The sequence below is a fragment of the Gasterosteus aculeatus genome, chromosome 2, assembly GCF_964276395.1.
Source record: "Gasterosteus aculeatus chromosome 2, fGasAcu3.hap1.1, whole genome shotgun sequence".
NCBI classification, from domain to species: domain Eukaryota; kingdom Metazoa; phylum Chordata; class Actinopteri; order Perciformes; family Gasterosteidae; genus Gasterosteus; species Gasterosteus aculeatus.
This window is the reverse complement of record NC_135689.1, coordinates 18,070,914-18,096,356: the sequence shown is the minus strand read 5'-3', so window position 1 is coordinate 18,096,356 and position 25,443 is coordinate 18,070,914. Positions and strand designations below refer to the sequence as shown.

Genomic DNA, 25,443 nt, shown 5'->3' with positions numbered 1-25,443 from the left:
CTGAGTAGCTTGGCAACATGAGAGGTTGCACAGCGGTGTGTAACACACTGCTGCGTATTAACTGCTGAACTCCGTGTGGGTGTTGAGGGGAACCTGTGAATAGCAGCGAGTTGGCTGCAATGCCATTGGAACAAAAACCCACATGTGGGAAAAGGCGTCCATTGCATCGCTCCCCTCAATGTTATGTGAAAATGAGGTCATTGTTAAATGAGCCTGGACTGTTGAAAGCAGTTTTGGTAATTGCAGGTTGTGAGTGATTGGAGAACAGACGCGTGCAGGGAAACATAAAACAAAGGCTTTTCTTTAAAGTTCAGAGCTTTATTGGTAGTTTAAAAAAAAAACGCAGGAGAATGCAGCAAAAAGCCCGACACTATAAAAAGGGAGAGGCCATAATGGAACACAAAGTAGTGTGGACTATAGACGCTCATTAAACTACTAGTTAACATAATGTGGCAAGCCCATGGGTGGGGGCCTCCACGTGACGGTTCAAGGACTCAAGTCAGTGACAGAGAGCAGTGGAACACAGTTTATTTGTAATCAATCGAGTGTGTAGGAGGATACGCTCCCCTCGTAACTCAATCCCGATACTCTTACCCCTCGTTCAGTCTTCTTTTTCTCTCCTTTCCACATCTTCTCTATCCCCTCTCTCGTTTTTCCACCCCGTTCAGTGGTTTGTTCCCCTTCTTCCCTGGATGACTCAACTGCTTCCACTCTCTCCTCGTTAGGCCGGAGGTCCCAACAAGGCTCGGGGGTATATGGTAAATGGTCTGTACTTGTATAGCGCATTCACCCATTCACACCCACCCATACACTGATGACAGGAGAACCATAGACAGTGACACCTGCCCATCAGTAACTAACATTCACACACTGTAGTTGCAGCTACAGGAGCAATGTTGGGTTAAGTGTCTTGCCCAAGGACACATCAACATGCGGGTTAGCAGAGCCGGGGATCGAACCGACAACCCACGGAGAACGACCGTGCTCCCCACTCACCCACAGTCGCCCTTGGAGGGGTGGAGCCATCTGGCCGCAATATACCTCCCCTCCAACATTAACGCCCTCACCTCTCCCTGTAATCTACCACAATAACCAGATCGTCTGACAGCGGTTGGGTGAACGCTTGGGGCTTAAGGAGTAGTGGGAGCGAATGAATGAATACGGATGTCGGGGGGAAAAACAGGCAGGAAACTAAACAAAGACAGGAAGTAACTGGTGAGGAATGAGCATGTGGTAGGAAAATAAAACGGAAAGTGAAACCAGATGAGTTTATCTAGTTCATCAAACATCACAGGCGTTGAATTACATTTCTATATAATAATTGTATTCCTGTTACTGCTCCATCAGATGAGCTGATCAATAAACAGATCAGGCATGTTGGATGCCGCCTGAGCTCCTCTGGGCCCTCCTTTTCCTCTAATACAGATGCTTTCTTCAATCAATGAATCTTTTTTTTTTCATTTGAATTTAAAATAATAGGGACTTCTGTCGAAAGCAAGCGTGATGCAGCTTCAGCAGACACACATTTCACGATGATGCTTCTTCAGGATATTAGTGAACGTTTTGGGGAACCATCATCCTTGGGAACACTCTTGATAATGGAGACCCTCGAACAGCGTCATGGTCACAAGCCAGGGTTGGAGAGGAGCTGAAGGGCAGGCTTCCATGGAATCACAGCTGTGTGTGTTTGCTCGCATGTGATCCAACACTGAACTGTGCAGAATGTCCAAAGGAAAACATTTGATGTCAAAGTAATCACTTGCTTTATTATGCAACTCACAAATGCCCTCATCTAAGGAAGCCACGTGCTGTTTGATGTCTTTTTAACGATCTCTGTTCACATACTGGAACTATAGGAGGATATTCAGAATATTACCATGGTAACCAGGAACATGCTAGAAAACCACATCATTGTTCTTCCAACGTTTCCTTTGATGTATATTGTTAGCATAGCCAATAATATGCATAGCTGATGTATATTTTCCTGCAATTAAAAATTTACTGCAAATATATATTATAACAATTAAGCAAAAGCAAATTTTTTTTGTAAATTATATTTTGATAAAATTATTATCAAAATCCGAGTTTGGTTATACATTGCATTGCACTTGACATGTTTTTACCCCCCCACACACACACTTTACTTCCTACCCCCAAATCCCCCCCAACACAGAAAAAATCACACCGCCTCAATCGCCAAAAAGCGCATTAGTATATATGTGGCTTAAGTATTCACAAATTACATAATTCATAGGTAGTACAGACAACCAGAAACAAAGAGTGGATTATACATGACCATTATGGGTCCAATGAGAGAGTCTTCATATTATCAGTATAAGTATTGTATGATCGAGCCACAAGTGGATTTGCAGTGAAACGTCATTTTCTCCAACTTTAAAAAGACCACCAGGTCCTTTGCCCACATGGAGGAGTTGGGAGGGCGAGGTGACGAGCGAAAGCACATTTAACAAAAAATTGAAGTTGGATCAAACATGTTAGAAAAGTGTCTGCAGACATCAGACAGTGGCTGATACTGTAACACATTGTGAGTAACTGCCCCCTAGTGGCTGAGGACATTAAACTGGACTGCATTAACTTAAGTAACAGCAAATTGAAAAAAATAAGGTTCTACTTTGATGCTTCAAGTGTGTTTAACTGTATTTTTACTTGAGAATATGAATACTTTTATATCTTCCATCACTACACCTGTCACCAACATTTTGTGTTCAGAGATACTAAATCTCTTTGAATCTTTCTCCAACGCCACATTCAGTGGTGGTTTGGCTCCATCTAAAGTATGAGGCTTGTCACTGAGAGAGAAATGATGGAAAGAAAAGGAAAGAGAGGGAGAGTAATCTGACATGCGACTCACTCAAAGACCAGAATTCTGTATTTATACAGCCGGAGGGCAATGCAGCAAAACACATGAAACTGTGCTTTGCGCTTTCAAAATCAGACTCTCCAATTTATTTATTTTAATTTGATCTCCTACTTTCAACAGTTATTTGTAATCATTGTTTTTTAACTTACCAATAACACATTTTTTTTAAATATACAAAGAATATATAGGAAAGCTTTAAGGCAATAAACCACTGAATTGAAATAGGTTTGTGACTATGAGAGTACTACTGTGTAAAAAGTACAACTGAACACAAACCTTTTTATTAATCATGTGATGTATTTGCATCGTGTCAGAGCCAAATATTTACTTGCTGTCCATTTCTGTTTGGCCACATTGCGTGTGTGTGTGTGTGTTGCAAACAGGCTTCATGAAACACGTCAGCGAGGAGCCCAGTGAGCAGCGGTGGAACTTATCGTGTCGTGATCCAATAGCAGCAGGACATTTGTCTCCAGCTTGGGAGTACATCGGGCTGCTGGTCACCAAGCAGCAGTGTCAGAAAGTGATGTGCAATAAGGCAGCGGAGCAAAGGAGGGAAATGACTGACCATGAAACAACCATTGCATCCAGTTTTTCCAAAGTTGTTGCTTTTTACTGAATCTATGGGAAGGTAACGTGTTTGCGTATGTGTGTATCTCTTGTCGGCTCACTGCTAATCTTACAGAAGAAAGTTTTGAAAAAACGTATCCTGTGGTTTTTATTGACAGCTCACTCTTCTGTCTTTTTAACCAAGTCCAATTGGGTACGAATTATTGCGCATCTACAGATTAATTTGAGACCGCGGCGCAGTGATCGAGCGGGTGATCCTTCCATCAGATTACGATTCGATCCCCAGCTCCGCTTGTTCATTTCAACGTGTCCTTGGGCAAGAAACAAAACCGCAAATGGCTCCTGTAGGCCGTGCCAACAGTTTGTGAATGTTTGAGTGTTAGTCCTGATTGGCAGGTGGCACAGTAGCCCCGGTCACCAGCCAATGAGGACATTAAGTCTACAGTAGTAGTCTACAAAATAGAAACTGTCTATACACGCAGTCCGTTTCATTCCATTCATTATAAATCTGCGGGCAATTTAGAGTCCCTATATATTTTTTTTAATCTTCACCACCATCTTGACGGAGCCAGGCGGGACCATTGTGTGAGACTCAACTATTCTCTGCCTTAAGATTCGTCTGGATCTGCTCTTTAGGATGTTTTATGTTTTTTTACAGAAGAATGTTCCTTCATCCTATCCGCATGATAGGACCCAAAAATGATAGGACCCAAAAGTGGTTATATTAAGTCGTGGGTTTGAACAATACCATTTTTCCCCTTATATTGATTGTGGTTTTCCCTCTCACACACGCACACGCACAAGCAATTTAAAACACAAATGCAATCGGCTGTTCAGACATTGTATTTATAAGACACTTGACATCTTTGAATCATTCCATAAAAAGATCATTGATTTCAAGTCCACTGCTTTGAAAAAATATATATACAGTACCAAAAACAAAATAATTAAAAAATAATATCAAAGAGCTCGGGCTGGATTAAAAAGCACAACTAGGAGTACTGGGTTTGCACATTCAAACTCGTCAACATCAGCTGGAGGGTGTTGAGGTCAATTCTTAGAGGGACAGGACACAACAACACAGGCGGCATACAGAAGGTTGCATTTCACATAAACAATAGACAAGACAAGAGGGGGGGGGTTTATGGACAAAGGCATCAGAGCCAAGGGCAGCATTCCTTTTATCATCCCATGACAAATGCAAAATAACAAGCAGAAGATAAATGCAGAAATATTATGAATAAATTACTTATATAAACAAGATTGATCGATGGCAAAAAAAAATTATCTTACAAGCCAGTTCCCATAATATCCTTATGTAAAGAATGGTCACATCAGCATTTAAAATGTTCTATAAATCCCTGTGATCAGTGGAGTCACGCAGGTGGATTTCCTCTTATTTATAAGTTAGTGGGATTTTGTAAAAAAAAAAATCTTTCTCAATGATAATAGATAAAAATGATAATTAGGCAGATTTCCCTCAACTGGACCAGAGAATGAACTCTGCAATGCAAAGCGTAGTTTCATTGGACTTTGTATGGCTGTAGTCCACCAGGAAAACAGTCAAACATCAATGTTAAATATTGAGGCATTTGAACGCATGACAACAGCGTAAATAGCTGATCAGTCATGTGAGCTACTTTTGTCATGTTTCCAAAGAGCTTTTCTGATGCGATACTTCCAAATGGACATGCAAATACTTTGATGGAAACTACAGCCAACAAGCTGATGGCTTCCTCTAGATTTTCTCTATTCCATCATATATTAGCAAGGAAGTGACATAATGCGATAATTCACGGCTTAAAGATCAACTTCAGCCCAACAAAGTGATTCCATGATTGCAGAGAAAATGAATCATTTTGTAGCAGAATGTTTCCACTTTTAAGAGCTGATGTTACCAGGCATCCGTTGGGTCAACACGTACTCCAACCTTTAGGACGTTTGAGTTTTTTTAAAGTGCAACTATGCGATTACTATGGAGGAGAAGCATCAAAGCGCTTTCTATAAACCCCGGCAAAAAGAGCACGTATCTACATACAGTTTTCAGTATTTCCTTTCTTCATTTCTACGGTTAAATGCGAGCCAATTAGTCTCGTACAACTTATCTTGCACATGAAACATCAAAAATCCATGTGTGCTTTTCTAATTGAAAATAGATTTGTGCTGCTGTGACCAATGCGCTCTGTTGACATCATGGTAGAAGTGCCTTCAGATACTCTTGGCATGAACTATGGTTTGGCGACATGGTCTGCAGCCTGCAGATAGCGTGTAGCGCGGCTTCATCGAGGCTGGGAGGCAAAGCAGTGGAACTATGTTCCAGTAATTGAAGAACAGAAAAAGCCGATCTAAATACCGAACTACCACAATGTTCTTAGCCGTTTCATTGGATTTTGACGGTGAATTACATAAAAAATGAAACAAATAAAATCACTTACATTTCAAAAAGTCATTGGATTCAACACAGTTTGGAGATATCCGCATCAATCACACACACGAGGGTTCACAGAGGGGTTTCCTTCCCAGGGAGCAGCATGTTAGAAGTCGTTGTGTAATATAGAATGTGTGCGTGTGTGTGTGTGTGCGTGTGGATGAAGGCATCCTGTTTGTGGTGTATGTGTGTTCATTTCCCCATGAGCATGTGTTGTCTGGCACGCCCGTGGCGTCATTATGGCTGAGAGAAGGCAGTTTGTATAAAGTAAGCACCACCCAAACACACACACGCCCACACACACACACACGCACACAGTTAGCGGTCTGGGGTCTTCGACGTCATAACCTGGCGTGCAGGTTGACGATGACGCCGTCTCCGGGCAGGTCTTTGACGGGCAGGTCACTCGCGTCCCCTCCTCCGTGGTCGGTGCTCTCACAGCTACTCTGAGGCGACTCGGGGGGAGGCTTGTACATGATGCTCGCCAGCAGGAAAAAGATCGTCCCCATTACCTAAAAAGAAGCAGAGAGTTAAAAGAAATCCTGATAGATGGCGTACAGAAAGTAATTCACCATAAGGCCGACAGCAGATCTGTCTGCGGGATGAGGAAGATCACTCGTGTGTTGGAGCTAGAGGCCTCAAGTCGCTAGCTGAGCATAACGCTTTACGACTGTAGCAAGGAATTCATACTTCTATTGAGTATGATGTGTTCGTGCTAAAAATGATGGGCAATCAACCTAACATTCATGGAAATATGAACAACAATTACCGTATTTCCCGCACTATAAGGCGCACCTTCAATGAATAACCTATTTTAGAACATTTCTCATATATAGGGCGCATCGGATTATAAGGCGCATAAGATACTGCAGTCAAACGTCGGGGCGGGTGGATGGGGAGGGATGTGGGGAGGTGGAGACGGTGCTTTCAGGGTCCGATCGATGCCGCGTGGTGCGTCCGCTCCCGCCGCCCCCCTCGCCACCCACGCCTTAAATCTTCGGCTGCTTTTTGAATAACTTATTTTCCCCGTTAAGATGGTTCAGCTACTGTAGAGAAAAGGACGCCGTCTCTCGCTCTTTAATCTCATGAAGTGCTCGGCGAGAACGACAGCTTCGTTTCTCCGACGCGCCCTGAAACAAGCTCCACAGCTTGAGCGCCGCTCAGCATCTCGCCGTCGTAGACCGAGCTTTGGCATGTTTGGCAGAGCGCCTTGAGCGCCGTGTACAACCAGTATGGATCAACCGATCAACCAATTGATCCATATATATATATATATATATATATATATATATAAGGCGCTCCGGATTATACGGTAAATCCTCAGTCAATAAGACGGTGTTATTCACGTTTTAAGTGGCGACGTCTTACCTCACAAGTACACGTTTTGTAACAGAGATCACATGACAGTGAGCGGCCAGTATTACCTTGTAGATGATGCCAGCTACTAGTGTGTACCGGCTCATGGCGGAGTTGTGATAGAGGTAGCAGGAGCCCTGCTCACCACACTTATCCTGCCACAGCAAGCAGGAGATGTCGATCACGGAGCCGAATGCTATGGGCCCCGGAATGCCGCCTGTGCGGAAAACCGAAAGAAAAAAGGGCGGACGAGATCTTAAAAAAAATCGACATGAATCAAATTGGTCATGGGGCAGAATGAACCGTGGATGAAAATGGAAGGCCTACCAAGTGAGCGCACCACAATCCACTGGATGCCGAGTCCAAAGGATCTTTGGCTGTCTGGCACACACCTACACACCACACAGTTGGTCAGACGGTATAATGGGTCTTAAAACCTCATCACGATATAAATTGATGCTTTCAGCTCCTTTGGTTGGATTATTTTAATCCGAAGTTTGGCCCGACAGTGCCAGTGTGATCTATTCAGAGCTTCATCCGTAGGGGTCGGAGCTGCCGTCAAACGGTCGGATTTAAAAAACTATATCTTTGGGCGAGGTAGCTTCTACCAGCAGTCTACTTTTAATCAAAACAGACGACAACAACAGGCGGTTTAACGGGGCATCAGTCACCTGAGTGTGGCAGTGAGCGCTGGGATGCTACAGAGGAAGGTGAAGGAGATGATGACGAAGAGGAACGCGAGGAAGGCTGGCATGTGGTGGCAGGAGCTGCCACACTTCCCTGTCAGCGCGAAGCCCTCCTCGCCCCAGGACACGTTTCCCAGCACACAGCTGCAGCCAGAGTACACCTGAAAACAGACCGACTGTTGAATATTGAACTGAAAACATGAACAACGATGGATAACTGGGGGCGTTCTGGCTGTTTGTGCACAATGCATGCGTTTTGTAAATGGGGTTTTTAAATCTATAATAATGTGTTCAGCAGACTCCATTAAAAATGTAAACTATTGGAAATAATGTTTTAACTGGATCTTTAATTCATTTTGCATTAAATGAAGTAGGATTTCGTATACGGCTTTCAGTCCAGAGCTCTTTGTTCCACCAGGTTTCCTTCTGTTAGTGTGTAATCATTTTAGAATCTAACTTAAAATCACAATTTAAGGTAATGCCACGACCGTGATATTGACGTTTATTTGAGCAGGTTCTTTGCACGGTTTAATGGTTAGAACAAATATCCAAAGGAATCTGTAAAGGCATTTGTAAAACAAAATGCTTTTTTTAATGTACATTTTAGTTTTCTTTGAAATGCAGGAAGGCTCTGCAGCATTAACTGCATTTAACAGTTTTTTTTTGCAAACGCTGATAACAAATGACTCACAGCAGTTGATTCATTTAAATGCACTGTCTGTTGTTAGCGCCTTTTGCTGGAACGTTTAAAGCAAGTCGTGAGGAGCATCGGGGACTCGTGTTTCTCTGCAGGAGGAAGGCGTCAGCATGAGGGAGGATTACTGCGAGGCGCAGCTGCTCACACGTATTTACAGACTCAAAGCTTTGTACCCTCCAGGTCTCTCCATATAGTGTATAGAGTGCAAAAAAGAACACACACACACACATTATGAAAAAAGCTGAAAAGGGCGACTAAAGAACAAGGGTGGGTCAACGGTTTTAGGAGGAGGCCACGTTGGTCGCAGTACCTGTGTGCCCGAGGACACATCTGTATGGTTGACTGAGCTGCAGCCAGCATGGCAGGGCGAGTAGTACATCACGCCGTCTGCCCCGCACACCGGGTTGTACAGCTCTCGGACACAATTGCAGCCGGCATTGCAGCCCACCGTCAGGTCCTCCTCCAGCGAGGAGCTGCAGACAGGGGGAGACGAGCGGCACAGAGTGACGGAGGGAATGTTGTGTGGAAAAAGGTTGGAAAAAAATGTTATTGTAGAAAAGAAAAATCCCTTTCCTCAGTCACTTCATGTCCTCATGATGGGAATAAGTACAATAATAATAAGACCTAATGAGTAAAGCATCGTAAATATTTTATGTCCCAAAACTTGCATGTAATCCCTGTTATTTGGAACCAGGAAGCAGAATCCTTTTACAGTCGACTGGCCAGATATTTACATGCGTATCTTGGAGAAACCGAAAAAATGTCGCTTTACACACGCGAGAAATTCCAAAGAGTCAGTGGATGCTAAATTAAAACCTGTTCCTGGACATTCGTTGGAAACCTCACAGCAACAATAAGGGGCGTCTCGTGTAAGGAAATGCATTTGCAGAGGGATTGATTGAGAACATTTATGAATCAAATTCATCTACAGTCCCCCTTAAAATTAGACAAGCGGTGACAAATTGCTGAAATACACATTCATTGAATTGACATTGTGAGAAAATGTGTAAATTGTAAAGAATTGTTGGTGTAACATCAACGTTAACCACAGACAGTTAGCAAAAATTGTTTCAGCCATCGCTACCATCGCCCACCTGTTTCTATGGCGACGCTGGCTTGGCTCGTCATACAGGTCTCTGTACTGGCCCACTTTTGGTTTCCCCGTCAGATTGTACTGGTATGGCGCCGTGACACCGGCCATAGGCACGTTGGGGCAGTGGATGAGGAAGATGAAGATGGCGAGCAGGCTGACCAGAGCGCACATCATGCAGAAACGGATGATGCCTCGACAGCGCAGGTTCAACCTCTTCACGATGTAGCCGCCCAGAAAGGTGCCACCGCCGCCAGCTGGTACCACCATGTACCCTAAGGAGGGGGGGGGGGGGGGGGGGGGGCGCAACACACGGGCATGCAAAATAATTCTTGTAGACATGAAGTACCCCAATCTTCCAAGTTCGTTGTCATATTTGGGTTTGCCTTGCCCATTGCATCATGGGTAACCCCACTCACCAAACCACGTGGCGGCCTCTGAAGCACTGAGGCTGAACTGTGACTCCAAGAACTTTGGACCAAAGGTGGACATGCCAGCGATGAGCGTGGCCTCGGTGGCCCCGGCCAGGCACAGGAAGAGGAAGGTGGGATTCTTCAAGAGGAGCAGCGCGGACCTGGAGGGACCAAAGAGTAAGTGTGTGCGACGAACTGGGTAACGCGGAGCTTCCGCTCCACTTAAACAAGCCTGGAGACTTTTCTAATAGGGATAAACACGGCTCCAGATCCAAGGGTGGACCGTGGTGTTACATAACATGATAATCCCCAGTGTGACATCCTGTGTGCAGCGTTCGTAGTAAACACAGTTGTGAACCGCAAAGTGTCTCATCGGTTTAAATATAGACCTTGTCTGGAATGTGATATTTATTTCCTGTGTATTCTAATCTCTGGTTGGAAGGATTGTTGCGGTGAAAAAACTACCATGTCATGATAACTAAAATGAATTTCTAAATAGAGCAACTTGCTTAAACCAGTTAGTAAATCGTTTAGTGAATTTTTATTCGGTACTTATTCTCGTCATCAAACTAAACTAAACTACTTGGAATTATGCTGCTGAATGATCGAGGCTACAACCTTTTACTTAAGGGACCCTCAGTAACGATACATCTAAACTGTACAATTAATCCAAATAAGTTGTGGGTCGATTTTTCGATTTCTCTCGATTCTCTCCAGAACGATTCGCAATCGATTCAGAAAAGTCAATAATCGGAATTTAAAAAAATGAAATTAGTTCGCCTGCTGCAACATTTTGTTCGCCCGCTATGCACGCATGCGCGTCCAGTGTGCCCAGCGTGCATGCGCACTAGACGCACCGAACGCACATGCACGCATGTTTATAAACAAAGTTGAAGCGGCACCAAAATGGCTGCAACGGAGAGACGTATCCGACCTGCACCGGCTTCTTTAAAAGCTGCCGTATGGCAGCGTTTTGGATTTTATGAGATTGACGGCAAGATGGACAAAACTTACACCATTTGTAAGGTCTGTAGAAGTAAAATAAAATACTTCGGAAATACAACAAATCTGCAGAGCCACATTTCCCGACACCACTCAGGAGTTTGGAGGAAAAAAGGCACCCGTTCCTGATGGCAGCCAGGTGACGATTGAACAGGCACAACTGCCACACAACTCCGAGGGCAAAACGGATTACTAAATCCATTGCCAGATTTATTGCAGTGGATTTAAGGCCATATTCAGTTGTTGGGAACGTGAGTTTTCGTGGTGGTGAATACACTGGAGCCGAAGTACAAAATACCTTCTCGGCGATACTTCACCGACACAGCTATACAGACGCTGTACAATGTGTTGAAATGCAAACGCCATAAAGCAGCGTATTATTGCGTAGCATAACTTATTTTCTGTCTCAGGGATATGCTGCTTATTACCCATAATAAAAAGGGGCATTTTGTTTGAAGTCTTCTTCTTATCATTGACTAAGAGCAGCTTTTTCTTTAATAATTTAAAAGAAAAATGAATCTGTTTAATATTTTTTTTACACATTGTGTTGAAATGCAAGCCGCATTGGTTCTTGCATTGTTGATAGAAAATCATATTTGTGACAAATGTTTTTTTCCTCTTATAAAAAACTCACTCGGATTCGAGAAAATTTAGAAAATCGAGATCCATCGATAATCGTTTAATCAATTTAGAATTGATAATCTGTTTAGAATCAAATCGGAATCAAATCGAATCATGAGGTGCCAAGAGATTCCCACCCCTAATCCAAATGGTGAACGCAACAACTGCAGGAAGTTTGTGTAAAGCGTACAATATGCATTTTCCGGTTATTTCAGGGACTTTGGTACACAATTCCCTGTTCGTATCATTTTTTATTTTCATACCTGATAGGCTTCTTTTTGATACTTTGAGTGTTTACTTCTCCTTGGTGCTTAGCCATTGTTCTCAGGTAAGACTTTGATGGTTCAAAGGCGGTTGATGCTGTATGACCAAATACTGGGATACTGTATGTTTTGGCGTAACCTCCACCTTTAAAAGCAAGGAGGCATTTTGACCACTTTGAAGCTGAAACTGAAATTGGGGATCCAAGCCAAGAGGCAGGTTTTATTCTGGGGATATTTGACATTCTCCATGTATTTATTTCACCCAACGTACAATGCAGCACCCACCACATAAATGTGCTTGTAAACTGGCTACTGCAGAATTTAATACAAAGCGGTCTGCATCATTACTCCGCTCCAACCCTCATCCCCATTTCCTCTCTTCTGCATTGGCTCAACCGTTGCCAAAAACGATCTAGTCTACACTGCGTCCTAATCGCGGCGCCGTCCTCCCCGCTAAGCGCACTACCTCGGCATGTCTTTGACCGATTTGCCAAACTGAGGGTCTGCGGCTGTGGTCTGGCTCCCGTCCTTGAGCTGGTGGGCCTCCGACACCCGCGTGGCCACGTACTCCTGAGCGCCTGTGGGAGGAGGCAGAGCATGCGAGACCGTGAGCGCCGTAGATTAGTGAATTAAAGTTCTCTTGCTTCTTTACTGCCTTCCCACTGAAAGGCCACGGAGAGCGGAAGTGTGCAAAGGACAGCAGTGGTACCCGGTAGCTGCCGCGGGTAGCCGAGGATGGGAAACGCTACAAGCAGAGCCGCCGCCCCGCCTACCAGGAAGCCGATCCACCAAGCGCCGACCCACAGAGGGTTCTCCGGCGTCATCTCGGTACTGTGACAACACACACACACACACACACACACACACACAGTGTGAATTACTGGATACCGATATCAGCCTTTAGCTGCTAGTCCACGTGTGGACGGGTAAAATAGCCCAAATCTTATTGAGAAGCGTAAAACAATACATTTCTGCTGGTTTTAATCAATAGGCTAAAGGTGTAAATTAAACAGAATTGACAAATGCACAGTGAAATTATGTGTAAAACCCCATAAATAAATGAGTATTTCCAGCTCCGAGTCGGCTTTCTTATATATGGTTTCCATTTATACTCCATTCATGGGTGTTCCAGTCTACTGTCATTCCTTCTGTCATCCACAGCAAACTCACGTCAGGTGGACCTCGGTGTAAATGTTGAGGAAGTATCCCCCCAGCAGGTAGCCTGCTGCAGGACCCACAATGGCCGCTGTGTAGAAGATCCCTGTGGGGGGGGGGAAACCAGACCACGGGTGTGTCAGAACAGTCTGTCTACTTCCTGTTTCCTACAGGTTAAAAGGGCCCCTTTGTTCTGTATTGTGCTCGGTGTTTCCATAAAGTTTAATGTTTAATGAGGTAAAAGAAAAAAAAGAGATTGTTGTCTGAGGCTGTTGGTGTGTTTGTACTTTGGTCTTGAGCACGGCGTCTAGTCGGCCACACTTTGAAATAGATGTGATGTTTTGTCCTCAGTGGACACTGAATGTTGAAGATAGAAAATGACAGAGCTGGCGCTTCCTCTTTATTATGGCCGACACGATGTGTGATGCCATGGACAGAAAAGCTGGAGGTGACAGTTCGATACTGATGAAAGAGGAACTTTTTGTATAAACAACCCAGTCTCAGTCTCATAGGTGATTTTATACTGTCATTTGAACGACATGTTTTTTTTAAATTTGATCCCGGAGATAAAGTGTAACAGCAGCTTTTGCCCATTTAACTTATTCACAACATGAAACAATAATGAATAAATGAACAATCAAACAAGATGAAGGAGTGGGATGTGACCAGTTATTAGGAGTTAGACTAACTTTTTAACACTTTGCCACAGATGTGTTGATATTTTTATGCTCATTCACATTCATGCAAACGACACACACAGTCTGCACCCGACATGCAACCATGAAGGAAACATGTTGTATCGCGTGAGTTACTCACCGATATAAACCGGCGCATAGTTGGACTTGACGTTCTCATCCAGGTACGTGACCCCCAACGTGTAGAGCGGCGTCGCCCCGATGCCGTGCAGAAACTGGCCCAGCATGAACACGAACCGATAGCTGGACAACCCCCCCCCCTCCTTGTCCTGGCATCGGCTGGTGTGGTTGTTGGCCGAGCACATCAACGTTCGCTCGGACAGGCCGGCGTGGTACGGCGGCGTCGTGAAGTGGGGCAGGGCGAACACCAGCGAACCGGACGCCATGATCAGCACCCCCCAGCCCAGCCAGCGGGGCTTGTGACCCGTGCCGCCGAAGTAGCTGACGAAGGCCAGGCAGACGCAGGCGGCGATGTCGTAGGAGCTGGCAATGAGGCCGGCCTGGTAGCTGCGCAGGTCGAAGCGCCGCTCGATGGAGGTGACCACGGTGTTGGTAAAGCCGTTGATGATCATCCCTTGGAGGAAAGACGCCACGCAAAGAAAGAACAGCACCCAGCGAGGGGTGTTGAAAGCCTGCAGTGCTTTGGGAGTCAGGGCCCCCCAGCCACACAGCTGCCCCGGGTCAGTGGAGATCAGCTTTAACCCTGTTGGGGACCCTGCGTGGAGCCGCGTCTCTGCCCCGTACAGCTGCCCCGGGAGCGTGGACGCCCCGGTGAAAACGTGGGGCTGTACAACGCCATCGGCCCCAGGACTGCCGGGGCTACTGGGGCAGGAGCGTAGCGGGCTGCCCGCCCGGGAGTCCGGGGGGCTGGGGGTGTCCAGAGAGGGAACCCCGCTGAGAGGGCAGTCCTGAAGGTCCAGGAGCTCCTGCTTGGAGCTGAAGGAGGCGTCGGCATTAAGCAAGACGGGCATCTCCCCTCTGAGGGGCACTGATCTGGGTCCTTATGGCACAGAATGGGGGGGGGCTGCGGGGGGGTCGATTGGGGAGGGGGCGGGTTATGGACTGCAGAGACCAGAGTGCTTCGTTTCAAATGAAGGAACAAAGCAACGTGAATCAACGGAGGCTCAAGGTGAACACTTTGTGCGCCGGATCCGTCCGGCCTGAGATGATGGACTGCTTGTGTCGTGTGCTCCATGCGCCCACAATGCTCTCCAGGTGCTACTCATGTGTACCGGGTCGGGCAGGTTGTAGGGACTTCATGCTGACGTTGAGCAGTGGCGTCCTATGCGGAGCAAAGAGAGAGAGAGTTGATAAGTAACCAACATTTAATAGGAGACGTACAAATCATTCACAGCTGAGGAAATACATCACCAAGTAAAATCTGGTGATTTATTTCCCCCAATGCGCTTTCTTTCAAAACAATGATTCTCACATCGACTGCACGGGTGTTTTATGTTGTTCTGTTATTAGTGGTTCCAGGTTTTCTTCCCTTTTTGTTGCCACATTACGGATGCTAAAGCCAGCAAACGCACACACGCACACGCACACGCACACACACACACACACACACAGGAATAAAATCCTCCCCGGTTCCTTCTGTACAATGCAGTTGAGTGTGTGGATTATTCTCACACACACACACACACACACACACATAAATACTTTAAACTCTTTGACAGTGTCCAAACTTTTAAGACACACAAAGAAACATATTTCACTTTTTATAATTCTGTAATTAACAATAGATTTAGCTAATTGCATATTATGCACACATTAACAGCAGCATACATGCTTTGGCAAAGACATTAAATGATTGGCAAACCCCTTTTAAAATAATGCCCACAAAAATGTAAATTCACCCCACTTACAAAGCTTAGATAAATAGCAATGTACCAGGTTATAAATGTGCTCCATTTAGCTTCCTACCTCCATTCCAGCTGGTGATAATCGACATGACAAAGAATGAAAAATAAGAACAGGGCCGAGTGGAATTAAAAAGGCAGAGAGAAGAACAGTCAGAGTTGTGTCAATGCTAGACTCTAAACCCGCTCAAAGGCTCTTATAGTGCAGCCCCCCCCCCCTCACACACACACACACACACACACACACACACACACACACACACACACACACACACACACACACACCTACCTGAGATATAACTGATAACGACACTGTGCTTACGTCTTTCCAAAACACAGCAAAGGTTCCAAAGCCGGTAAAGAAATACATACATTTTTTTCTTTTTTCGCCCCCAAAACGTGGAAACGTGGCTGAATAATTGTTTGCATCGTGCTGATTTGAGAGGTATCTTGTGTAAACATCTGGGATTTAACAGACACAAACCGAACGGAATGAGAATTCCTTTCAGCAACGTCAGCTTGCTGGGTGAGCTGATCGAGGCTCCACAGATGACCGGATAGTAAATAGGATAAGATTTTGTCAAAAAGGCGAAGAGGTCCAGATGTTAGTCCTGGAATTAATTCTAACTCGTTATTCTCTGGAAGCGATAGCCCTGGTATCCGTCTGGGTATCCGTCTTAATCCCCTGAATAACTGGGACTGGTCTGATCTCTCAAATCTATTAGTTAAGCTTTAAGAAACAGACGGCTTGTTGCTGCCTCGTAACACCGGTTATTACCGACGTTCACGGGCGTTTGTGACTAATGGGTCAAAAAACGTCGCAAAAAGTCAAATAACTGGTGGTGGACTTCTGGTTTGACCCGACTTTGAGCTTGACTCTCATTGCAGTGAGTACAGAATACTAATGCAGCTGTTGGCTGAACAATAGAGGATGAGGACCGCTGACTGAACCACACGATGAGCATGATTAACAAGGAACGGGAGCCACAACTGATCCGCCCCGTTACAATCAGAATACGGAGGTCTGAGGTGGCACTGGAGGTATAAAGGAATTTGGGAGGCGAGAGATTGCGGGTAGGTTTCATAAAGTATCAGAGGAAGCAGCGGACGGGACCATTGGTGGAATCTATCAGGTGATGATGACATGATGAGAAGTGGGCGGGTCTTAGAACAATGCCCTATGGTGAGGCAGTCCTGTCCCACCGCTTGTTGTTTCCGTCCTTCAAACAAAGCCAGAAAATGAAAAGTTCCCACAGGGTTATTTTTTTTCTTCTTCTCATTTCATTCCTATCTCAGTTTCTATCTCGTCCTTTAATGCCTGTTTTTTCAAAGTGAGATCAGAGGGAGCAGTTGCGATATTAAGAAGCGGCTGGCTCTCCCCTACCTGCCGGCTCCTTCATCTTCACAGAAGAAATGTATTTGCTTTGGACTGGAGACTCTTTCCTCCATACGAATACAAAGGCTTTTTTGAAGTCACACAGGGACGCCTCCCATGTGGTTATTACACAGCCACCAAACAAAGTCGCACACTTCCAATCACATACACTATACTACAAGCTAAGAAAGCAGTATTTACTGGAGCAGATCATTTGTTGGAAAAAAACACAGAAAAGATGATATTCTGCAACGTCACTCCGGCCAAACCTAGAATTAGAAAAGCATTCAGCTCAGAATTTGCCTCCAGCAGCATCGTGCATTTTGACCGTGTTGGCACGTGCATGTTGGGAGGCCAATATCAGATTAACCTCAGATTAATCCACCAATCCATCCAAGTACAGCCTTTTGATTGTTCTGACCCAAAGTCTAAATGGATGGGATTAATAGATTATGGATGGATTGCGTAAAAACACATATGGTAATAATAACTTTGCGTGAGAGGTTGAACAGTTGGGGGGGAAATGAAGACGCTGAAGACATCTCAACGCTCATCGGCCAACACTGGACACATTGAAGACGTTTTATTGCGAAGATCACGACAATCGCCTCTTCTCCTGGTCTCACTCCAATCTCAGAAGCGCTGTCCGGCCGGTCGGCTTCGTGGATCTAGCCAGTCGTGCCCAGGCCAGATCCTCTCGAGCGAGGTCTCCCCGTCAAGTAGCCGCCGTCTCACAGTCGGTCAGGGTAGTCCAACCCGCCAAAGGTCCCACCAGCACTGTGGCGAGTTAATGGGATGGGACACAGTAGGCGGCCACCCAATAACTGTCTCCGGCTTGGCTGCAGATTAGAGGGCAAACATCTGGCCCCAGATGCGACAGACAGCGCTGCTCATTTACCTCTCGTATCTAAAATGTCAGCTCCCTTCTTCATTCTTGTCTGCGTGTCTTCTCTGCTGATTACACAACACAACGAGGAGACAAGACGAGGCACAACAAATGTATCAACTTGAACTGCATCCGAATAACATCAAATTAAGTGCTGATATTGCAGAATGTGTCTGTCAGAACCTGTCCAAAGAAAACAGGAACATGGGATTTGCAATTTTCAACCTCACCGCTAGACGCTACATGAAGTAAGTACGCAAGTACTTAAGTACGTACGTACGTACTACCGTCACATATATCAGTCAGTTGCGTCTCAAAAGAGACCCAGAGGGATGATCAGACACACGTACACACACACACACACACACACACACACACACACACACCGGGGGAATGGACCAGAAAGTCCTGATAAACACTAGCTTCTCTTACATGATCAAGTACCTGGATTAGTTGCTGGATCAGCAAACACTGACATTCCTGTCTCCTCGTGTCATTTCTTAATTCATTTTAAAGTAATCTATCACACCATGATGTACTGAATATAAATCACACCATAAAAGCATATTGTGTTTTTCCTTCAAGTCCTTTCATGTAATATACTTAATACTAATACTTCCATTTTCTATTTTTTCTGATTTTGTCCAAATATATTTTCAAATATATATTCAACAAATACATTAGACTAAGTGGGCAAAGCTATTTGAATGAGGCAGGAGTTTTTAAAAAATCCCGTGAAATCCTATATACAACGTTGCCTTTTGGGAAACTTTATTGTCCGTTTCAATAAAAGGCCAAACGCTTTGTTTGTTCAAGTAAAACAATACACAGACATGTGTTAAAAAGTATCTGGCTGCAAACAGCATGCGTGACCTACATCTCACACACGTGTGGGAACATGTGACCCTGCTGCCTCCTGTTGGTGGGGAAAGCAACTGAAAGAAAAGACCAGGAGCCCTTTAAGGGTCATATTTCAGACCTGTTGGCAGTCGAAAAGGCTGTTGTTGTTCAAGAGGGGACGTCGATGTGCGCGAGAGGCGAGGACTGGACCCGAAGCTGCACTCAACCCCCGGCAGCGCCTCCGCTTTCAAAGGAACGACGGAGGGGGAGACGGGCCATATAGGGCGTCACCGTGGACACAGAGGGGGGAAACACTGGAGAGTAATTGAATATGGACTAGAACACAAGTAGGGTGTAGTCACCAGCCCTGATCCCAAATGCATGGCTCAACCATCTGAAGAGAGAATGATGGGGGAGTCGCAGAACCACTCCTCCATTCTCACCCCAGCTCGTCACACGGCAAAACGACGCCGGTGTCCCGTGAAAGCGACTGCCTCTTCATCTTGGTCCACACGCCACGTAGGTGGATACGTTCGCTCTTCCTCCACATCTTTAGTCGTTGTGGTGTTCCAATTATTATTATGGGATTAGGCTCATGATTAGAGTTTCAATCCTGTACATATCGGGTTACACAGGGAAACCAGAACTTCCCGAGGTAACAAAATGCTATTTTAAGTGGAGCAAGTTTCTACAAATCCACCTCCTGTAGGAGGAGAAGTATTTAAACGGTAATTGGACATGATTCCATTCACACACAGCCACCACTCACAGCACCTGCCATTGGAGACGAACATCCACACTATGGGAGCACTTTTTGGCATTAAGCAACTTGCCCAAGGACCCATTGACAAGCGGAGCCGGGGATCGAACTGCCAACGCTCCCATCGCATGGACCAACAACGTCTCCACTCGCCAGTTTCATATTTTCGTACTGTTTCAAAGACCCCATTTCCGCCGTCTCACAGTCGGTCAGGGTAGTCCAACCCGCCAAAGGTCCCACCAGCACTGTGGCGAGTTAATGGGATGGGACACAGTATTCCCATTTCCCAATCTCAGGATAATCTCGAACGGCTAAACATTTAAAAATCACTCGACAACGCTGTTCACCAACTGAAAATAGAAAGGCCAGTGTAACAGCACGGCGCCCCCATAGAGGTCTGTGGCCTAACGGTAACCATTAAAACAACAAAATGTTTAGTGATTTTTAAAAAATATATATATTTATAAATTATCATTTATAAAATTAAGCTCGCCGTGTCCACCCCAATAATTTTCACACTGTCAACTTGTTGTTTCAATGAATATTCGCACGTCTGACTGAGGTTTATTGTGAACGCAGCTGGTTGCACAGCGAAAGGCGTATAGCCAGCTGACTTACCATTAAAAACCACGGCAAGGATCAATGGACAGACAGTAAAGCTAATCGGAAATAGCAAAACATAACAGCTGCCATAGAGATCTTAAGGCTTGAAAGTTGCATAACTCAATTGCCAGTAAGTACCTTGCGTGTCTGTGTGTGTGTGCGTGCTGCTAATCCCGCTGTGTGGCCCCATCTTCCATTGTGAACTAGGACGAGCTCTTCAAATTAAACGGCATTAGTTCTGCACACCGCTTATCACCACAGCAACAGAGCTCCCAGAGAGAACCCGATGTTCATCATTAGCTGCACCGTGAGGTTTTTAAGTGGAGCATCACAAAAGGATCACGGTCTCCCAATACATCTCAGATTGGATCTCTGCTGAAGGCCTGAGTGATCCAGCTGTGGTAAGATGTAGGAAACAGTGAAAGGAGGAGGCGATGTGACACAGGGCGGATTTCCTGTGGTTTGACAGGAAGTGATGAGTATTTGCCTTAACAGCAAACATCTGCACTTCAGACACATTCCAAAATGAGTAACTTATGAACAAAAGTTAAGGTTGACGATGACAACAGGGCACGGAGGAGGTAAAAGAGGACGTGTTTTGGCTTAAAAAAACTCAATACAAATGTTCAATATAATGTTTGCTCCAATTCAAAAGGCAATGAAACCACCAAAAAACCTGAACATGAATTTTTCAAAAATGGTTTCCACAAACAATCTCAGCGAGCCTAAAGCTAAAAAACAGACCTAAATCTGTTATTAGTAACAAACATGGTTCATTCGTTTCAGGGTCCTGGTTTCTCTCTCATGTGTTTATGAATTTACTTACTTGATTTAATTCATTTCAATACACATCTTGTGTTTATCTTCGGATGGAATCTTTTATTTACTTCTCACTTTCATGTTTGCAGGTATATTTTCCCATTCACCTTTCTGCTGATAATACGCCGCAATATCCACGATAAGGAAATGCCTGGAATCACCAGCCACGCCGGTTTATGCATCGGACAACACATTGGCCGGTCGTGCACAGAGACCATGGAGACAGCTGTCAGTGACTGACATTTCCATCAATGATCTCAATTAGCTGGAAAGCACAAGCAGGAGGAAGGTTTCCATTAGCATTGCAGTAAATGAAACGACGTTAGAAGAAATAAGGACAAAAAGATGAGGTTGACACCAGCGAGGGAAAGGAGGACTCAGCCACTTGGAAGACTCCATACACACACACACACACGTGTGTGTGTGTATTCAGGCAGATGCTGAGCCTTTGCAGTAAGTGTAAGGAAATATTGAAAATGTAAAGTTCAATGATGTCATAATGAATTGACACCATCAGTGTAAATTAAGAGTTTGAATGCAAAAATCAACCTGTCACGGTTTGGTTTTATTTTGTAGTTTTATGCCTCTGGTGCTCCTGGGTTAACGTCACTTCCTGCCTTGTCCTGTCTTCCCCTGTGATTGTCTGTCATGTCATGATTGTTTCCACCTGTGTCCAATCACGTGCACCGTCCCAGTGTATTTAAGCCATGTGTGTCCCATTGTTGAAATGTTCTACCCTGAGTGTTCCCGGTTCCTGTCTCGATTTGCCCCCCATGGCATTTTGATTTGGAGTCTCTGCGTTTTGCCCCGTTGGCTTTCTTGATTTTGAATTTTGACTATTAAAGTCTTTTTGCTTTTCAACTCTGCGTCTGGGTCCTGCCTACATCACGATATTGACACAACCGAATCAATCGATGATGTTGGATGAGAGAGTGACCGTGACAAATGCAGTTCTTGCTGTTCCGATTGAAAGGCTGCATGCAAATATTTCTTATCTGTACTATGACGGTTTGCAAAAAAAAATAAAAATAGCTGTATGATTCCTGCCAATACTCAGCCCCACGTCACAAAGCAGAATGAGCGGTTTGATAGGGCTGCATTTATATTACAGATTTAATATTTGGGAGCTTAATGCGCGCACCAACACGACTCGTTTCCAGTTGCATGCGTTGTTTTGTTTCTCGGCTCCAGCTCATTTTAAACGCAGAGTCGTCGTAGCTGCGCACTTTGGGGAAATCCCTGACAGTCGTGAGTTAAGTCTCCTGCATCACATGGAGGCCCATGAAGCGCGCTCCGTGTGCGGGTTTCCGACCTCAGCGGCGCGCACTGGCTGCAGGAGACAAAGCGCGCAACGCTGCAGACATCGCCCAGGATCCCGCACAGGTCTGCGCGGCGCGCAGCGGAAGCGAGATTAACGGCCGCTATCCTCCCGACAGCCGCAGACATGCTGGCCTCGAATGGAACTGTGTGCTGACAAATATAATGAAAACGCACGCGATGCCATCGCGCATGGGAAGCCAGCGGGGGGTGGGGGGGGTCCCCTCCCTGCGGGAACCCTTCGGCGGTGCACGGGCAGAAGTGCTGTAGCCTCCGGGGGAAATGACGGGGATCGATTTGAGCGATCAACAAATCAGGGGCACGTGGCGCACCGGATAATCCGAAATTATATTTATCTTTTTCGTCGATTAATTACAATAATAAGCTACACGTTGCGATGCAATTATACAGATTGTTGTCGAAGGCTTCCCGCGTAAATGGCAGTATTTGTCTGGTAGAGCAGAACATGCCGACGGATTACAGAAAGCTCCATGTGACGGATTAATGCACCTAAACGCTGCCGGTGGACGAGCCGTCATCGCGGGCGTTACGCACCTGGACGTGGTGAGAAGAAGCAGCATAACTGGCACCAGACATGCTGATCGCTGTCATAAACACTTCGGCTCTGGATGTTCACACGGATGTCCACGCTGCTGATGCTGAGCACGAGCACGTACGCAGCGCGATCCCGATCACCGGCAGCGTCACGCGTTAAAAAAAAAAAAAAAAAGTGCTCACCTTAAAACGCGCGGGGGGTCGCTCCATTCTTCACACGTCACGTTCTTGTGACGGAAAGGCTGCCGATGGGGCGGAATCGATTGCAACGCGGCTGGTGGGGAGCGCTCGTTTAGCGCGCAAGGTGTAACCGCTGAGTATGGCAGGTGATTGATGCCGCAAAGCGAGAACGCGCACAGCCTCAGAGCGGCAAACATGTTCACGGTTAGACAAATAAATAATAGATCAATAAAGTATTACTCCACAAAATAAAAAGACAGATCATGGAAATGCAACGCAAATTTATAGGCAGACTGTATGTCCCTTCTTATGGCAGAGAGTCATGACAACTTCATCATTAAATGTACCAACGGTTGGAGCCTTCTTATTAAGTACCGGGGTTAGGGTTAAAGATGTGGCCTTCAATGTCTGCCACGCAATATTAGAAGGAAGCTGCAGCATTCTTGACCTGTAAATAATATCCTGTTTTGAGAAGGAAATCTGAAACGAAAGGGTGACATTTAAATTGACATTCTTGGTTTTAATGAGGGCGCCTCGTGCTTTTGTATTAATTCTGATTCTGATGGTGTGAGGCAGATGCAGAACATATTCTGATGGATTAACTGGTTCTCAAACTGTGGGGCGCGACCCTCTGGTGGGGCGCGGAGGTATTACAGGTGGGGCGCGAGGGGCTGGGGGGGTCAGTAAAAAATTAATTAATTAATTACAAATATATATATTATTTTATTTATAATCCTTTATTAATCCCACATGGGGAAATTATTCTCTGCATTTTACTCATCGGTAGTAACTAAGCAGCAGTGTGGGCTTCAGTGTCTTCCTCGAGGACACTGAGACATGCAACCTATGGAGAGAACACGGATCGAACCGCACTGTAAAACATCACGGCCCTGTTTAGTTACGTCCACTTACTTCTTCTCTTTAACTCAAAGAGCTCTGACAAGTTTTAGATTTGAATTTAACTGTTCAAGTTAAAACGTAGTTAAACTTCCAGTAATGCATTGTGTTAACTTATTCCATTAGTAATAAAAGCACACATGGAGTCAGAAAATGTCGTTATTACAATAAAAATTTAGCATGGACCATTTTGTTTCATATTTGTTGGGACGGTGGGGCCCAAACATTTTTCTTCCTCCAAAGTGCGGCCTGACAGAAAGAGTTTGAGAACCACTGGATTAAACTGTAGATCTGCCCCGGGGTCACACACCTTGAAACGTAGAGGTGGAAGTGATTAAATCCTGAAAATAGTACATTTTCAGTTTTCTATCCAAGGAGAAGTGATTTAGTATATAACATATAACGTCTTCGCAGATAACCTAATTTCTAGATTCGTGTTGAGGGCATTGATCACCCTCTATACGAGGATTCACTGTACCAATAAACTGAACCAGCAGTTTAATTTTGACTGATGACTTGATGATGATGACTTCCTGCCTGCTATCACTGTACCAAAGTTAATAATATTCAAGTCAAATATGTCTAGACTTTGTCGCCTGAAGTATTTGCTTTCATTGGGGAAATTAAACAATTTATTGTGGGATATTTGTTTAGAAATTGTCATTTGGAATTGAATGTAGATTTTCATATTAGCCGGGGCTCAAACCGCCAACCTTGGGATTCCAAGCGCAGCCTTTCTACCCGCTATACTTATAGGCTACTAGAACCATGACCGACGTATGTTCCATATTCTAGTTCGTCACTAAGGAACTATCGTTAAATAAACGCTGTGAATAGCTTTAATGTGTGGACCGTTGTGGTCATCACACCACGACTGTGCGGAGCCCACTGACCCCCAGTCAAATCCGCTGGGATATTTTGCCCCAAAGCATAAGGCTAATCTATCCTAACATGTTTGACCAAATCTAATACAGATAAGTGAGTCAGGCCTCTGTGGCGCCATCACCTCTGTACCAATAAACTGAACCAGCAGTTTAATTTCGACTAATGACTTGATGATGATGACTTCCTGCCTGCTATCACTGTACCAAAGTTAATAATATTCAAGTCAAATATGTCTAGACTTTGTCGCCTGCAGTATTTGCTCTCATTGGGGAAATTATATGATGTAATTAAACAATTTATTGTGGGATATTTGTTTAGAATTTAGAATTTAGAATTGAATGTAGGTTTTCATATTTGTCTTTATTCTCATTTCAGTAGTTTGTTGAAGTGTAGGGCCTGTGAATATTCTGGTTCCCTGAAACCTCACTTAGCAAAACCTCTTTTGCAGGGGCACCGAACATGAATTAATAAATGACGCATTTTTGTCAGAGGCAAGAGAGACCTGGAGCAGCCTGGCTGTGACATGTCGGTCAGAGTTTGCTTTTCTTCTATAACAGGTGTCATGAAAATAGGGAAGTCATTTTTTCACAATCCCGCGGACAAACCGACA

General features: G+C 44.9%; 1 protein-coding gene across 4 annotated transcripts; it reads right to left on the bottom strand.

Moving 5' to 3' along the window:
• Window positions 1-4,275: 4,275 nt before the first annotated feature.
• Window positions 4,276-23,195, bottom strand: slco4a1 (solute carrier organic anion transporter family, member 4A1). Of its 4 annotated transcripts, none has more exons than XM_040193684.2 (12): window positions 23,055-23,195; window positions 13,976-15,136; window positions 13,175-13,265; window positions 12,714-12,835; window positions 12,471-12,582; window positions 10,125-10,279; window positions 9,710-9,980; window positions 8,926-9,088; window positions 7,904-8,079; window positions 7,560-7,624; window positions 7,301-7,449; window positions 4,276-6,388 (listed from the first exon to the last, which is right to left on the bottom strand). In XM_040193684.2, exons 2-12 carry the CDS (start codon window positions 14,823-14,825, stop codon window positions 6,218-6,220), a joined length of 2,325 nt encoding a protein of 774 aa, XP_040049618.2. In that variant the 5' UTR covers window positions 14,826-15,136; window positions 23,055-23,195; the 3' UTR covers window positions 4,276-6,217. The 4 variants fall into 4 exon arrangements, with proteins under 4 accessions (XP_040049618.2, XP_040049616.2, XP_077942252.1 ...); XM_040193682.2 differs by having other exon boundaries at window positions 22,872-23,165; XM_078086126.1 differs by lacking the exon at window positions 23,055-23,195 and adding an exon at window positions 22,827-22,947.
• Window positions 23,196-25,443: the final 2,248 nt, after the last annotated feature.

Excerpts from the sequence above, each read along its gene's own strand:
- slco4a1 (XM_040193684.2), bottom strand. The coding sequence starts at position 14,825 with ATGCCCGTCTTGCTTAATGCCGACGCCTCCTTCAGCTCCAAGCAGGAG. Across the intron at positions 13,266-13,975 it reads CTATGCGCCGGTTTATATCG|GGATCTTCTACACAGCGGCC; the intron begins GTGAGTAACTCA and ends CCCCCCCCACAG. Across the intron at positions 7,450-7,559 it reads GATTGTGGTGCGCTCACTTG|GCGGCATTCCGGGGCCCATA; the intron begins GTAGGCCTTCCA and ends TTTTCCGCACAG.